We start from the raw sequence: 16,141 nt of genomic DNA on the forward strand, positions 1-16,141 counted from the left end.
CAGGAGACCCCAGATGAGTTGACTCTGAAGTTAGTGACTACATCCAGATCATCAAGGCCATCACTGAATCGGTACCCCAAACAAATTGCCCATGGAAGAGCAGCACTTACCCAGCCGACCTCTGCATCTACTAAAGCATACACCTGGTGATGCGTGCACACTGTCCTGTCTCCCTGGATCTCTCTCAGCCGCTGGAGGGAAGGCAGGGTGGCTGGGCCCCCTCTCACATGGGGTTGGGGATCGGAGCTCATTGTCCAGCCTTCCTGGGGACTACAGGTAGAGACCAGAGTCCCATCCATTTGGATTGGATAGAGATCCCCCAGTGCTTGTGGCAAAGGGCTGAGGTTAGCCGTGCTTTGCTCCGGGATCCACTCTTCTGTGGGAACAGCAGTGTCTGATGCCTGAGGCTCGCGGGTTACCTGTGGGTTTGGGCAGAGGCAAGTGGAGCTCTGCCCCAATGCCAGCACTTCAGCTGGGGGAGTTGCGCACTCCTTGAACTCCACCTTCACTAGAAGGTTGGTCTCCCTGCTCTTCAACTCCAGCATCATTGCAAGTTGGGCACAGAGGCCAGCAGCGCTCTGACTCAATGCCTGCGCTTCAGCTGGGGTGGTGGTGTACTCCTCAAGTTCCACCATCACCGAAAGGCTGTCCTCCCTGCTCTCAACTTCCGGCGTTGCTGCAAGTTGGAGGCAGAGGCCAGTGGTCCTCTGTCCTGATGCCAGCTCTTCTGCTGGGGTTACACTTTGCTGCTGGGGGAAAAGACCAACTGCCTCCTCTCCCTGTAACGCAAACTTCAGCTGGGGAGGGAGATCGACTACCTCTATTCCCAGTAACTCAATCTGCTGCTGAAGGGGGGGACCGACAACCTCTACCTCTGCTGCATGAGTTTCCATGCCAGGAGGTGGAAGATCTGGGATGGCTGCCCAGTATCACTGTGATTCAGGTGTGGAGAATACAGTTCCTTCCACATCTACCTGACCAACATATTCAGATGTAAGGTCTATTAAATCTCCAGTCTCTGGTACCTGCTGCTGTGCAGAGTCAAACAATTGCTTGTAATCCAGTTCAAGCTCCCACTCCATAGTGGCCAGTGGGTCAAATCAGGTTCCAGGTCAGTTGCTTCTGAGAGATCCAGTGGGTGTTCTCTATTTTCCCTAATGTCATAAAGCCGGGACCTCTCAGCACTTCCCAATTCAATTTTATCCTCAAAGGCCTCCCACAATAGGCCAGTGCCATCATCATCCTCACCCTCTGGAGGGTCATCATCTGCTAGAAATGGGTACTGCTGGACTGCATACCACCTTAAGGCCCAGTAAGAATCACCCAGCCACAATTTTTTCTGTACCAGCTCCTCTTATTTAAACAACCATTCCGCCAGGGGCTGCTCTCCCAAGAATTGCATCCGCAAATCAACTTGATCCCAAAATCGTTGCATAATGGTTGGGAGGGATTTTCCCCGGAGACAACAAACCTCCTCAAGAACATTGTTCCAGAGATCCCGCCGGATCGAGTCCCGCCGGTCCAGTTCACCCTTTGTTAAGAAAGGGCCATCGTACTGGGACAGAGCTGCTTGTAGCCTCCGCTGTAAATCCTCCTCAGATAGGGATGCTGCATGGGTGCTAGCTCTATCCATTTCCATGAATTCCAGAAAGCACAGTGGGATCCCAGTAGAGGCGCCGGTGTCCAGGGACGTTTCTCCAGCTGCTAGGAAGCCATCCCACCACTGCCAACCAATGTAACGGAGTTCCAGTACTCCGACCGAGTACCTCCGCCAAGTCTGCTTCCTTTTAGCTATCAGGGACCCTGAAACACTTCAGACCCAGACGCCGAGGCTTGACTGGGATCACTTAGGGCCTTTTCCACCCTGGACCAAACACCAGATGATACATGGTGAAGGTTAAACAGCAACTCTTTAATGAAACAGCACACATAGTTTAAGCCCCAAACAGCCTCATTTACATACAATAGGTTACAAAGATTACTATAGTACAAGGAAGGGTGGGGTCAGACAATAGCAAGGGCTGATGGGAGATTGAAGAGGGACAGAGCAGCAAGATTTAACTGGTCTGGCAGTGTCCCTGGGACAATGCCCTGCTGGGGAAACAATAGGACAGGAAAAAGGGGGAGGGGGACCAGCAATACATTCAACATACCCTGCACAAATAATAGGCACAATGTGACAAAACACAAAAGGAATTTGGGAGCCCACCCATAGTGTCTGTCTTCCATCCCCAGTGATGGTGACTTCCGTCACAGTTATCATTCCACAAATTTTTCCCATCTCCACATATAACCTCTGGAGCTCACCTACTCTACTTTCTTCTACCCCGATTGCTCAGTTTGACCCGGCAGCCAGCTTTAGGAAGAATCCTGCTTGTTCCAAATTTCTCCAATTTCAGAATTATAGAGGCCTCTGCGGTCTGAAATGTATGTACCCTTCCCCACATCTGTGCCTTCACTTAATCCTGTCAATCCTGCAAGCAGTTCCTTTAACCTCATGGCATTGTTTTGCTCCAAGTGCATTTACAGCGATGAGACCTTATTTAGACAATTGTGTGCCTTTCCAAATCATGTCCAATCAATTAAATCTGCCACAGATGGACTCCAATTAAAATGTAGAAACATCTTAGATGATCCAGATAAGTGGGATGCACCGGAACTAAATTTCAAGTGTCATAGCGAATACTTATGTCGGGTTTTTTCTTCTTAATAAATTTGCTGAGTTTTACAAATCTATTTTTTGCTTTGTCATTGTGAGGTATTCAGTGTTAACAATGAGAAAAATTGATTCATCCATTTACTTTATAATTACATTCACAGGAAGACAAATAAAACAATGATTTATTTATTCTTGAAACTAACAGTAAGAATCCAAAATCTGCTTATCTTTCTCAGAAAACCACCCCTCTGAAAGTGGTGGAAATACTGGACAGAAAGAAAAGGCGCCCTACCTGGCAGAGACAAAACGGTAATATAAACAAAAGAATGAATAGGGAAATTTTCTACTAAAAATTTAATTTGTTGCTTATCGGCTATCAAGATCACTTTGTATGGATTCAAACAACTGGCATATTTCATACACACCAAGTCGTATACTGACCGAGGTAAGCCATCTACATCTTTCATCCTGTTCAGTCTGCCCAGCATTTGCTCTGTAGGACCTCCTCCTCCATCACCAAACCCGTAAAGGAATATACTGGAATTGACACGACCTTTATCCCTATTGTTTTTCACAGTTTTCAGAATCTGCAAGACATAGGACCCACACACAATACTTTTTGTATTACAAATTACAATCCAATAATTAAAGGAACACTATAGGGTCAGGAACACAAACATGTATTCCTGACACTATAGTGTTTAAAACACCATCCAGCCCCCCTGACTCCCACTTTCCCCCATCAATATAGTAAAATCTTACCTTTATTCCAGTCTGCTGCTGCTGGCTCTGCTCCTGATCTGCGTTCTTGGCTGACATCAGAAGTTATGATCTGAGCCAATCACAATGCTTTCCAATAAAAAAAGCATTGAATTGGCTTGGCCTGTCAAGGAGGCAGATCAGGGGCAGATCCAGCACAAACCAAACACAGCCCTGGCCAATCAACATATACTCATAGAGACACATTAAATCAATGAGGAAAATTCAGGGTTTCCATGCAGATGGTGGACACACTGAATGCCAGTGCTGCACAGTGTGCAGCACTGCTCCAGGAAGCACCTCTAGTGGCCATCTGAGGAGTGGCCAGTGGAGTTATCCCTAGGCTGTAATGTAAACACTGCCTTTTGTCTGAAGAAAAAAAAAAAAAAAACAGTGTTTACTGCAAAAAGTCTGCAGGTAATGATTATACTCACCAGAACAAATACAATAAGCTGCAGTTGTTCTGGTAACTATAGTGTCCCTTTAAACTCAGAATAAAGAATACATAGCATACAGTGTATAATAATCTTTTAAAGACAGGTTTTGTTTGGGGTGCTCTCTCATTATATAGCATATTCATTCATTACCTATGTATATTTAAATGTGCTGAATGCAACAACATGCGGATAGTGTATGCACAGTCCTTATGTTCGCAGGTACTGCATTGTTAGTGCGACTTCTAGTGTAGGCTATTTGTTATTTGTGCACAGCTCTCCTCCCCCATACATGGCTGCTCCCGAACTGGTCTGTTCTCGGCTGACTGAAATCCAATGCCTCTGAGAAGTAGCAGAATTGGATTGGCTCATCAGCCGATATCTGTCCAATAAAATTCTTCTCTGTGAAAAAAACATTTGATTGGACACTGCCCAGCAGAAAGGCATTTGTGCTGGCAGTAAAGGGCAGAATTTGCTTAGCTTCAGAAGTCCAATCTGTAACTAATGTAAGGTAAGTATGCAGAACGTAGATTAGTCTTTTATAGAGCAGAAATAAATGCATATTATTTATTAAAAAAATTCTATGCATTTTTAACCAGGAGTGTTCTTTTAACTGATAGCACAATTTTTGCAGTACTAGGCACTCTCACCTCTTCTACTTTACCCATCATTCCGTATGAATCTCCTGGAGGAAAGTGAGCCAGAACCGCAGACCCATCAATGCTCTTCCAGTGAAATGTATGATGCTAGACAAAGCAAACACATGCATCAAAATAAAAATGTGGACCAATAACCAGATATTGCTGGCTCTCATCGAGGGGTGTGAGCATGCAACCTGTGCTCAGGTTAGACAAATATTTGAATGGATAATAAAGGGACATTAATTCATTATGATGACTTCAGTTGATGGCATGGGCTTTAGGTTTCATGGTAAAACAGGCCGAGAAAATCTTGGGTGACTGTACCAATAGTCTTTTAGTGCTATAATCACTAGAGTAAACTGTAGTAGTTTTGATGCGTGGAGTGTTCTTTTGAGTTTAAATATGGTTATATAATATGTTAAGTCTAAATTACTCCGGCTAGTGATCTGTTTAATATAAAATAAAATGTAAAGTGAAAACATTTAAACGGGCATCATGGTTATAAAGCTGAAAAGAGACATGTATCCATCAAGTTCAGCCTCTCACATCTGTTCTTGCCGTTGATCAAAAAAAAAGGCAAAAATAAATAAATACATTAAAAAAACAAAAAACTGTTTGAATCGCTTCCAATTTTGCAACTAACCGTGGACCCCAGAATGGCAGTCAGATCTCTCCTTGGATGAAGAAGCTATTGACCCACAATTTAAAAATGATATCCCTGAATAAATGCTAAAAATGATATCCCTGAATAGTCATGAAAGATTGTTGAAACAGTCATCCAAGATTTTCTCGGTCTGTTTTACCCAGGAAACTTAAGCCCATGCCATCAACTGAGGTCATCATAATCTGGAAATGTCACTTCATTATCCATCCAAATATTTGTACTTCATGAAATAATTCACAGAGGCGAAACTCCGAAGTATTCTTTGGAGTAAACACGTTATCTAAAAAGCACAAATAACATGAAGACAATATAACGGACGCTTCACCTTTACTTACAGGAAAAGCATTGACTAGGCTCCAGCTGAGTTTCTGAGTTAAGAAGCGCTTGATTCCACAGCCGTTCATTATTTGCGGCAGCTGAGCAGAATACCCAAAGGTATCCGGTAGCCAAAACTGTAATAGAAACAGTTTGAAACAACATTATTAAACAATGCAAGTGCGTATATAACAAGAAAGATGTATCTCAAACAATATAGTGCACATCAATACATTTGCACAGTCAAGTATGTGATTTGTAATCCAGCAATACCTTCTGTAAGGCACACATCTTCAGAATGTGAATGATTAGAAGAAGAATTTGTGAGCAGAATGGTTCTGAAGATATTGCATACAGAGGAGGCGTTGGATGTACGTTGCTTTTACCATGAATCTAAAAAGGAGACCTGCTTATGTCATGATAGCCAAAGTCAGGAATATTATTCGCTATTTAATAAACCTCATACAAGACCAGATCAGTATGTCTCCAATCAAGTCAGGCAGGCAAGCGATTAATTTATTATCATGGGGGAGTAAATATTTTATTCTGAAAGATCTTGCATTTCTGACTTACACAAGAAATCAGTTTGACTTCTTTACTGAAAAAGCATGAAATATAATTGTAGAACGCTAACAAACATATGGATGGCTGGATATTTCCACTCATCCAGGAGTCACATACCGTATATAAAAACGTACTAGACTGTAAACAAAAAAAAAAATGTTTTACCCTCATACAGATCAATGTATGGGCTAGTAACTTTCCTCTCCTTGCTATGAATCCTTGGTGATATTTTTGTCCAAGCCTGAAAAAGCACATCTAATTCATAATCAGCTTTAGCAAAGGAGTAGCAGAGTTCAAGCTGTCTATGAGCTAGTTAAACGCATGTCATGTCTGCAACTGCAATGAGTCATTATCAGGAAGGGCCAAATTCCACTGCAGCTAGAACATATATAAAGCATAAAAACTTTCAATAAAAGTATAGCAATTTCTTACAGACGGATCCCGTAACAATTTCTTTGCAGGATATTACCTGGCAGGATGTAAGATCATTTTGATATACAAACTGCACTCTGCACTCACTATCAATAGCAAATAATTATTTAGACTTACAAGCAGATAAAAAAAAAGGTTATTACTTATGAAATAAAATCCAATTTATTCCACGAAGAGAAATAAAGCTAAAATCTGACCTCTTCACACAGCTTGCCAAACTCCTGGAGGAAAAAATGTTGACCCTGAAGGAACTGCCGAACCATGGACTCACCACTTGGAAGGTTTCCATCCTAGAAAAGAATAAAATGTCCAAGGAAATTGGTAATTAAAGATTTAAACATGTCAGGCTCAGGTTTCAATTTTTAAATAAATGTTCTATGTCTACAATGAGATGGAAGATGGCTGCAGAATAATGAGGAGGGGTGTAATATTTTGCCTAGTGTATGACGGCAACACATCTTAATCTCCTAAGAGAGAAAGAGGAGTAACCACATATATGCACACATTAGTTAAAGGGACACTATAGTCACCATGACAACTTTAGCTTAATGGAGCAGTTTGGGTGTATAGATTATGTATCTGCAGTCTCACTGCTCAATTCTTTGCCATTTAAGAGCTAAATCACTTTGTTTATGAACCCTAGTCACACCTCCCTGCATGTGACTTGCACGGTTTCCATAAACACTTCCTGTAAAGTCATCTAATGTTTATCCTTCCTTTATTGCACGTTCTGTTTAATTTAGATTTTCTTATCCCCTGCTATGTTAATAGCTTGCTAGACCCTGCAAAAGCCTTTTGTATGTGATTTAAGTTCAATTTACAGAGCAAGAGTTAAAATTGTTTAAGGTAAATTACATCTGATTGAAATTGAAGCTAAAGTTATTTAGGTATATATGCGCGATAACTAGTCACTGCTGAGCACCAAACACTTGTGATGGTGTTCCAGCAGTGGCCAGCTACCCGAAGTACCAAAAGGAGACTCCAGGGGTCTCAAGGGGCCTAACCCCAGAACTTATATAGAGTTAAAGAACAAAATTTGCTTGTCACAAAGTCTAAAACATCTGTGACTCGCTGGGTTTCCTGGAAATATGAAGTAGTTTATTGAAATGAATATTAACTATGTATCCATAAATGTTGAAATATCCCAATAAATGAGGATTTAAAAGATAAGAACAATACCAAGTTGCTCCAATATGCATAGATATTCTATAGATATAGTGGAAAAATTGTAGGATATCTACTCTGAGCTTTATTTAATCTGGCTCATTAGACACCCACAACACTAACCAAATTAATTCTAATATAAAGTTATTTAGGTGACTATAGTGTCCCTTTAAGCGGTGCTGATAGGCCATTTGTAATTGACTCCACCATATATCAGAGGGGATGGGAGAGAAGAACGAGGATGTAAATGTGTGATTTACATGGAAAGTTGAGGAAGGAATTGTGACTAAGTGATTGAAAGTGAATTTCAAATTTAAAGGAACACTTTAGTGTTAGGAATACAAAGCCATCAGAAAGCCACATATATGGAGTGAAGTGGCTTACTGTATTAAGCTATACTGATCAAATTTAGCACAACCATGCAAAGGTGCTGGGTGGGTAACACTAGGATGTGTTTAATCATTTACATTGACGTGGATCTGGAAAGCGTTTTATTTCATTTATAAGATGGAAAAGAAGCAGATTGTTTTTATTAAAATGTAATTTAATGTAAATGGATGCTATTTTTATTAAACAATTACCATATCTCAGTAGGTATATTTTCTTTTAATGTGAAACTGCACCACTCAAGAAGAGTTCCTGGCCAAATGATTTTATCACTTGAATTACTATATATATTATAGTGCAAACACAGACATATAGAAATAGCACATATGTAATAATGATCCATAACACTAAATGGCATATAATGAAATATGGTCTCACCATCTCTACCCAGGTCCCTCCAACTGGTATGAACTGCCCTCGCTTGGCATATTCTTGAATTTGGGAGTATAAACCAGGATACCACGTTTTCACCCATTCCAACTGTTGTGCCTGTTCAATACAAGCATAGTTTAGTAAACAGTTCATGAATGATTGAAGTTTTAATACGGCCAATTTACTTATTAAGAATACAGAGTCAAAAAAGTGAAATTCAACCTGGAAGGTAGCTTTTTATTCCAAAATCACTACACCATCTTTACTACTTCAATTTTATTTGGTAGACGCTATTTCAAAATTCTAACAAACAAAAAAAAACCACAATGGTTTCAATTTTCTAGCCCATGAATTCACCAAACCGTGATGGGTAGGATCTCACCAGGGGTATTGCAAATTTAAGGACAAAAGCATCATTACTATGCTCTATCCCACACAATATGGACACAACATCAATCGTTTTGTTTTTTTAAATACCCTCACCCAACATTCATCAGGAACATCTGAGAGAGCCCCTTAAGCTAATCATGTATGGGTTTTTTTGCTGGCCTATGCCAGTTTGGAGGTCGCAATAAAATAAACAATCACCAGGTAGTAAATCCACCCCAGTGTACTCACTGTATTATTTCATGTGAATTCCTTCTAGAATTCTATTAAAACTTAAACATATATTGACAGATTTTTACATGAACGATCAGCAATCGCAGGAAGCACTGCCTAACAATGATCACTGTACCTGAGAGCAAGTAAATGTGAATTCTGGATATTTGGACATCAGCTGTATCACCGTTACCCAACTGCGAGCACATTTTCTAATTGTCTCTTCATATGGCCACAGCCAGGCTGGAAATAATTGGGGAAATAATAGAACTAAGAATCTTGTCTCATAAAAGGAAAAAGCAGATTCAAATTGTATTGTGATTTTAATTAGCTGCTGACATCGCATGCTCTCTGTCATTTTTTTTCCCTCAGTAAATATCACTGAATACATGACACATATGATGCAAATCCAAGATGGCTGCCTCCACACTGAAACACCACCAACATACACAGTACAGATTTTCCGAGTTAATTAAAAACTATAGCTTGGTTTATGAAACAAATAATTTTCCTATTACAATCAGCCATCAATACATACTTTCTACAATTTAACTACCTCTGCTTATCAAATAAAAGGAATAACGTGAGCTGCGAAAGGGCTTAATCAAAAAAAACAAACAAAAAACCTTGTAAAGAGCATTCTTGGAACCCCAACATTTTGTATAACACGGCCTTTAACCCCTTAAGGACCAAACGTCTGGAATAAAAGGGAATCTTGACATGTCACGTGTCCTTAAGGGGTTAATGATCAATGACTACCACCTATTTCCTTGCATATAGGGGTTTGTCAAACTGCATCAAAAAGCAGCTAAACATAAGCAGATTTGTGCATATCAAGTGTATATTGGCATCTAGCATGTAAGAAATGTTATGATGCTTTCACTCTAAAACACATGGTTATCCTGTCCTTTTTGCAGGTAGACAGACAGGGCTTATTTACGAATGAGTGAATTGCTGGGAATTCAAAAAGAACATAACATTTTGACTCAAAACAGTTAAACAAAAAACAGACCTGGCTTGGGAAAATGTTTCCAGATCAGCTATTTCAGCCTAGAATTTGAAATTCACTCTGAATTCCAGATAAATCGCACTTTAGTAAATAACCTGAAAAGAGCATAGACAGATTTAAAGGCACACGCTAGTCATCAGAACAACTACAGCTTATTGTTTTTCTTCTGGTGAATAGAATCATTCCCTTCAGGCTTTTTGCTGTAAATACTGTGTTTTCAGAGAAATGCTTCTCAGATGGCTGCTAGAGGTACTTCCTGGAGCAGTGCTGCACAATGTGACTACCGTTCAGTGTCGCCACCCTCTGCATGCAGACACTGAACTTTCCTTATAGAGATGCATTGATTCAATTCCTCTCTATGAGGAGATGCTGATTGGCCAGGGCTGTTTTTGACTTGTGCTGTTCTGCCCCTCATCTTCCTCCTTCACAGTCTCAGCCAATCCAATAGGGATGCACTGTGATTAGCTCAGACCACCACTTCTGATAATGTCAGCAGACAGGTCAGAGGCAGACAGGTGCAGGGGCAGCAGCTGCAGTCTTGAATGGAAGTAAGATTTTACTATATTTAGGGAGGCAAGGGGGGCCATCAGGGCTAGATGGTGGCTTTAACACTATAGGGTCAGGAATTCATGTTTGTGTTCCTGACCCTATAGTGTTCCATTAACTATATTTACTGCAACTAAAATACAAACACGTTTACTAATCATCCCTGGATAGAACAGAGCACTGCGTGGATTACATTGGAACATGGAGGAACAATCACAATATCCAAAAATGCATTGAAAAGATCTCATATGCCCCAAAACAAAGCTTGCACCTGTAATAGAGGAGTTCTTCAAAGCTAACGGATTAGTGAAGTACGTGGACCATTTAAAGACAGAGTCATGGATGTTAGATACCTGAATCAATGTGGCAGTGTCCCATGGCATGAACAACATGCTGGCTGTCTCCATTCTTCTGTTTGAAAAAGGTGGAAGCTAACTTGCGCACAGCAGAAAATGTGCTTGGGTCATTCACATTACACAGGTTGACCATTTGATTGGCCACATACAGGGCCTGAAAACTTCTTTGGTTATCTTCACCGAGCAACTGGAAAAGAAACTAAAGCATTTAGGAAAAGCACAGCCTAACTCAATCCATCATCTAGGGTCTTCTATAACTAACTCCTTGATTATTACCGCATCCCAAACAATTATCCCTTTCCCCCAAAATTATTAACAATTGCCAAAATAATAACGATTATTGTTGCATATTATTTTTCCTCCAACAGAGACACAAAGCCAGGTTATTTACTAAAGCTGAGAATTGAAAGTGCGTTTCAACTGTAAGGGCAAAACAACGGAACTGGAAAAAATCTTTAAGCCAGATATACATTGAGTTCAGCAACTTTGGGGTTAAATTTGAAATTCACTTTGAATTCTCACTTTAGTAACAAACCCTGATGTTTTTTTTATTTTAACAAAATTTGGAACAAAAACAAGGCAGAATTCACCTTGCTACAGTGAAGTTTGAACAGATTTTACAGGGGTGTGCTTTATCTCACTATGTTCTCTCAAATAACACGCCTTCACATCATAATGACCTGTAAGAGATACTCACTGGGACATTCCCTCCACCTGTAATATCATCACAGCAACTACAGACACATCACCCACTTTTATCCTTGAACTTGACACTGATATTTTTGGTTCGTGGAAGGTATATATTAAGCACCAAAACAAAATCATAATTAAGTGGTTTTGGTGTATAGATTAGGCCCCTGCAGTCTCACTGCTCAAATCTCTGTCATTCAGGAGTTAAATCACTTTATTTATGCAGCCCTAGACACACCTCCATTGCCTATGACTTTCAAAGACTACCTACACATTTCTTGGAAAGAGAAATGCAACATTTAAACTTCCTTTATTGCACAGTCTGTTTAATGTAGAATGTCTTCTTATCTCCTACGCTATATATAGCCTTGTAGAGCTTACATGAGCCTATTGTGTGATTAAAGTTCAATTAACAGAGCAAAATATTATAACTTCTAAAGTAAACACAATGTGCATTAAGATCTAATGGAAATTAAACCATTTCCCTTCCTTAAGTTTGATTTACATATAAATTACTGTTTAAAAGATATACTGCCATCTCAAACCTTAACCCCCAGTTACTCGCTTAAATTAATAACACATACCAGTCTCTTGCTCTCTCCTGAAGGGCAGCACTCTACTCTCTCCTCCAGCTCTGCTTCACTCCCACCTATTTTGATTGCTATTCCCTGTCCTATTGTGTTATACACCCCACCTCCTGTAAGACTGTAAGCTCGTTTGAGCAGGGTCCTCTTCAACCTATTGTTCCTGTAAGTTTTCTTGTAAATGTCCTATTTATAGTTAAATCCCCCCTCTTATAATATTGTAAAGCGCTACGGAATCTGTTGGCACTATATAAATGGCAATAATAATAACAAATAATAACAGCATCAAATGAAATAAATAACAAAAATTTATGTTAAGCAGTAACTTTTTAAATCAGATGGCATGCTCACAATACCTTAGCCATGTCATATAGGATTTCAAAATCCAGCAGTAACTCTTGCACATCTCGATGAAAAATCGCAAGCTCTGCCTTTTGCAGCATAAACATTTTATGAGCATCGACTGGTGCAATCATACTCCCCTGGCCAGCACCAAACAGGCCATTGCAAGCCACCTCTATGTACAGTGTCATGCTGCCAAGAAACAGAAAGACTATAAAAAAAATATACAATATGGTATAATATACTATAGTACAGTTAAAATGATACTAGTGCCAATATGACACAGTTTTCTGGTTCTGACCCAATAAGGACAAACAGTTATAAAGATTCAGACCATTATTAGTACTTTAAAGGACCACTCTAGTGCCAGGAAAACATACTCGTTTTCCTGGCACTAGAGTACCCTGAGGGTGCCCCCACCCTCAGGGACCCCCTCCCGCCGGGCTCTGGAGAGAGGAAGGGGTTAAACTTACCTCTTTTTCCAGCGCCGGGCGGGGAGCTTTCCTCCTCCTCTCCATCTTGATCGGTACGTCATCGGCTGAATGCGCATGCGCGGCAGGAGCCGCGCTCGCATTCAGCCGGTCGCATAGGAAAGCATTTACAATGCTTTCCTATGGACGCTTGCGTGCTCTCACTGTGATTTTCACAGTGAGAAGCACGCAAGCGCCTCTAGCGGCTGTCAATGAGACAGCCACTAGAGGATTTGGAGGCTGGATTAACCCTCATTATAAACATAGCAGTTTCTCTGAAACTGCTATGTTTATAAAAAAAAGGGTTAATCCTAGAGGTACCTGGCACCCAGACCACTTCATTAAGCTGAAGTGGTCTGGGTGCCTAGAGTGGTCCTTTAAGGTTAGAAGTTCAGCTGCATATTGTGCAAATGAGGAAAACTCACAAAAGGAATCTAAAATGTTGTACCGGTCTAGGATAGGAAAATGATGAGCTACTATTCATACAATTTAGAACTTTCTGAAAGGTGTGCCTCCCCCCCCCCCCCCCCTTGATCTTCCCAGGCCTCCACATACTATATGTTCACATTTTCTTTTTTTTTTTTAATATGTCTCCTTTAAAGATTCTCATAGGAGCACAATGCGCCAGATCTATAATATTTATTATTTTTATTATGTTTACCATATTGCCCCTTGCTTTATCACACTGTAGATAATCTAGATAGAATTATTTGCAGATAACAGGGCATAATATTCCGTGTAAAAGAAACACTGACCTCCGGTGGTCAAATAGGAAAAAAGAGACAACAAAACAGATTGTTGAAAATAAATAACTGTGATAATATCATTATTATTACTACATTACTAATAAAATATAAATAGTTTTGCAAGATTAACAATTAGTTAGAATCATAAATTATAGAATTGGACAAAAACAAACAATGTCATAGAATGTGACGGCAGATAAGTATAATTTGGCCCATCTAGTGTGCCCAATTTTCTAAATACGCCCATTAGTCATTGTCCTTATCGTATAGCTACGATAGATAGCCTTATGTTTTATAAACTGTTCATTGTAAATGTTTAAAGGGTAAGTCTGTGAAATAGATCATCTCATAGATGATTCCATTTTTGTATGGAATGATCTATTAGATGCATTAAGATGATTCCATACAAAAAATATTCCCCCAAAAAAATCAATTGGGAAAAAAAAGTAAACTTTCACCTTAGTGCACTGCCAGACGTCTCCCACACATTATTAAGATGCTCCAATCAGGTGCATCAAATTCTGGTTTATAGGGATTGATTTTATCCCATAATCCTATGTTCAGTAGAAGGTTATAGGATAAGTAGTTATTGGAAAAAATAGCAAATCCAAACATCACATAACAGGAACTCAATAAAATGATAGCAACAGGTCTGCTATCACTTATACACAGACAAGGTCACTGAACTGGGCTGCATTTTATTACCAGGAAACCAGCCCATGGCTCAAAACAGCCTTCCATATTGTCCATGTGGTGTGGATTTGCATCCCAGAACTAAGTGTTACCTGCCTGACTGATAGCCCTGGTCTGTCTTATAGACGCAAATCACGGCCTCTACAAGTCACTCTCAAATGTAATGCACTAATTGCACTAATCCTTTAAATTGAAATTATTGTCAAAAAGTTATTGTATTTAACACATTATACAGTCAATGCATTTAGTGACAAAAAGGAAAGGGGGCAATGACATGAGAGGACAAACAAAAACCCTGATTTCACACATTGACACAAGCATCCGTGCATACACACACACATACACTCTTGCATTTACACACACACACACTGGCCCAAAGTACAAATCTATCTCTGCATTCACACACACCTCCATGCTGCTACATACACACCTTCATTCTTGCGCAAACTGACCCTCCTTGGTGGTTACACACATTGGTGAGTGACTTTCCGTTCTGGCTAGCAAGTCAAGAAATTTGAGCTCCAATGTAACACAGTAATATATGAAACAACATATTGAAAGTACAATTTTCCCCTTTAAGCATTTGTAAATAGTTATAAATTAATTGCGAACACTTCTTATAATCCTTTACCATGGAGGGTTAATAAGATTTACTAGTAAGGCAAAGTTTGCAAAGTGAAAAAGTCACCAGGGAAATCAATGGAATGTTCATCTTGATTTCGTGACCTTTAGAACTTTGTGCTATAATTGCTCTTTATAAGTAACTTTCACAGAGTTTATCAGAGTCAAATAATGTCACTTGTTCTAATAATCTTAAAACAAATGGACCTTTATACAGTATTTCAAGCAGAAAAAAAAAAGCATAATCACCACAGACAAAACATATAGAGCAACGGTAGGGCAAAGTTCTGAAGCAATCGCCAGTAAAATTAAAGGTACACTATAGTCACCAGAACCACTACAGCTTAATGTTCTGGTGTCCATAGCCCATCCTTGTAGTGTTAGCACTGTAAATGTGTTTACATATCTGTTTAGTAAATTCCTATCACACACTGCACAGTGTGCAGCACTGGTGTTCAATGTCTCCACACTCTATGAATAGATGCTGATTGGCACACGTGGCGTTTTGCCGTGCGTGCACAATATCCTCCAAATGCTTTCCAATGGGAAAGCCATAAATGGGTCAGCCGTGTCAGGACCAGAGCAAGGTGGTAGAAAAGGTAAATAAAACCAACCTTAATGTCAGTGGAGAGATTAGCCAGGATGATTTATGCAAGCACTATTCTTTTAAGGTAATGTTAACCCTACTAGTTTCTATGGGATGGCTTCACAATTCACATCTTTCTAAATATCCTCCAATGACCCACAAATCATCTAGTAACATAGTTATACAACTAAAATGAGATATGTATCCATCCAGTTCAGTCTCTCACATCCGTCTTTGCTGTTGATCCAAAAGAAGGCCAAAAAAAAAAAAAAAAAAAACAGTGTTTGAAGCGCTTTCCAATTTTGCAACTATCTAGGAAAAATTATTTCTTGGCCACAGGATGGCAGTCAGAGCTTTCCTTAAATCAAGAAGCTATTACTAGGGATGCACCGAAATTTCGGCTGCCGAAATTTCCGTCCGAAAATGGGCCTATCCAAGTACTCCATTTCAACCTTGTCCCGTCTCTGGCCCTTCAGGCATGCTCCTTGCAGGCTCCAAGTACAAGTT

At 39.9% G+C, this 16,141-nt stretch overlaps 1 protein-coding gene across 1 annotated transcript in view; it reads right to left on the bottom strand.

The window, feature by feature from the left end:
- The window catches only part of MAN2C1 (mannosidase alpha class 2C member 1), a 53,820-nt gene that overhangs the window by 17,905 nt on the left and 19,774 nt on the right, over window positions 1-16,141 (bottom strand). Inside the window, exons 5-12 of the mRNA XM_063449263.1 lie at window positions 12,533-12,710; window positions 10,900-11,089; window positions 9,128-9,234; window positions 8,398-8,508; window positions 6,666-6,758; window positions 5,493-5,609; window positions 4,503-4,598; window positions 3,101-3,246 (exon numbers count right to left, since the gene is read on the bottom strand). Of these exons, the coding sequence (XP_063305333.1) occupies window positions 3,101-3,246; window positions 4,503-4,598; window positions 5,493-5,609; window positions 6,666-6,758; window positions 8,398-8,508; window positions 9,128-9,234; window positions 10,900-11,089; window positions 12,533-12,710 (1,038 nt within the window). The remainder of the gene's footprint in view (window positions 1-3,100; window positions 3,247-4,502; window positions 4,599-5,492; window positions 5,610-6,665; window positions 6,759-8,397; window positions 8,509-9,127; window positions 9,235-10,899; window positions 11,090-12,532; window positions 12,711-16,141) is intronic.

This window comes from Pelobates fuscus, chromosome 3 (genome assembly GCF_036172605.1).
Source record: "Pelobates fuscus isolate aPelFus1 chromosome 3, aPelFus1.pri, whole genome shotgun sequence".
In the NCBI taxonomy this organism is placed as follows: Eukaryota; Metazoa; Chordata; class Amphibia; order Anura; family Pelobatidae; genus Pelobates; species Pelobates fuscus.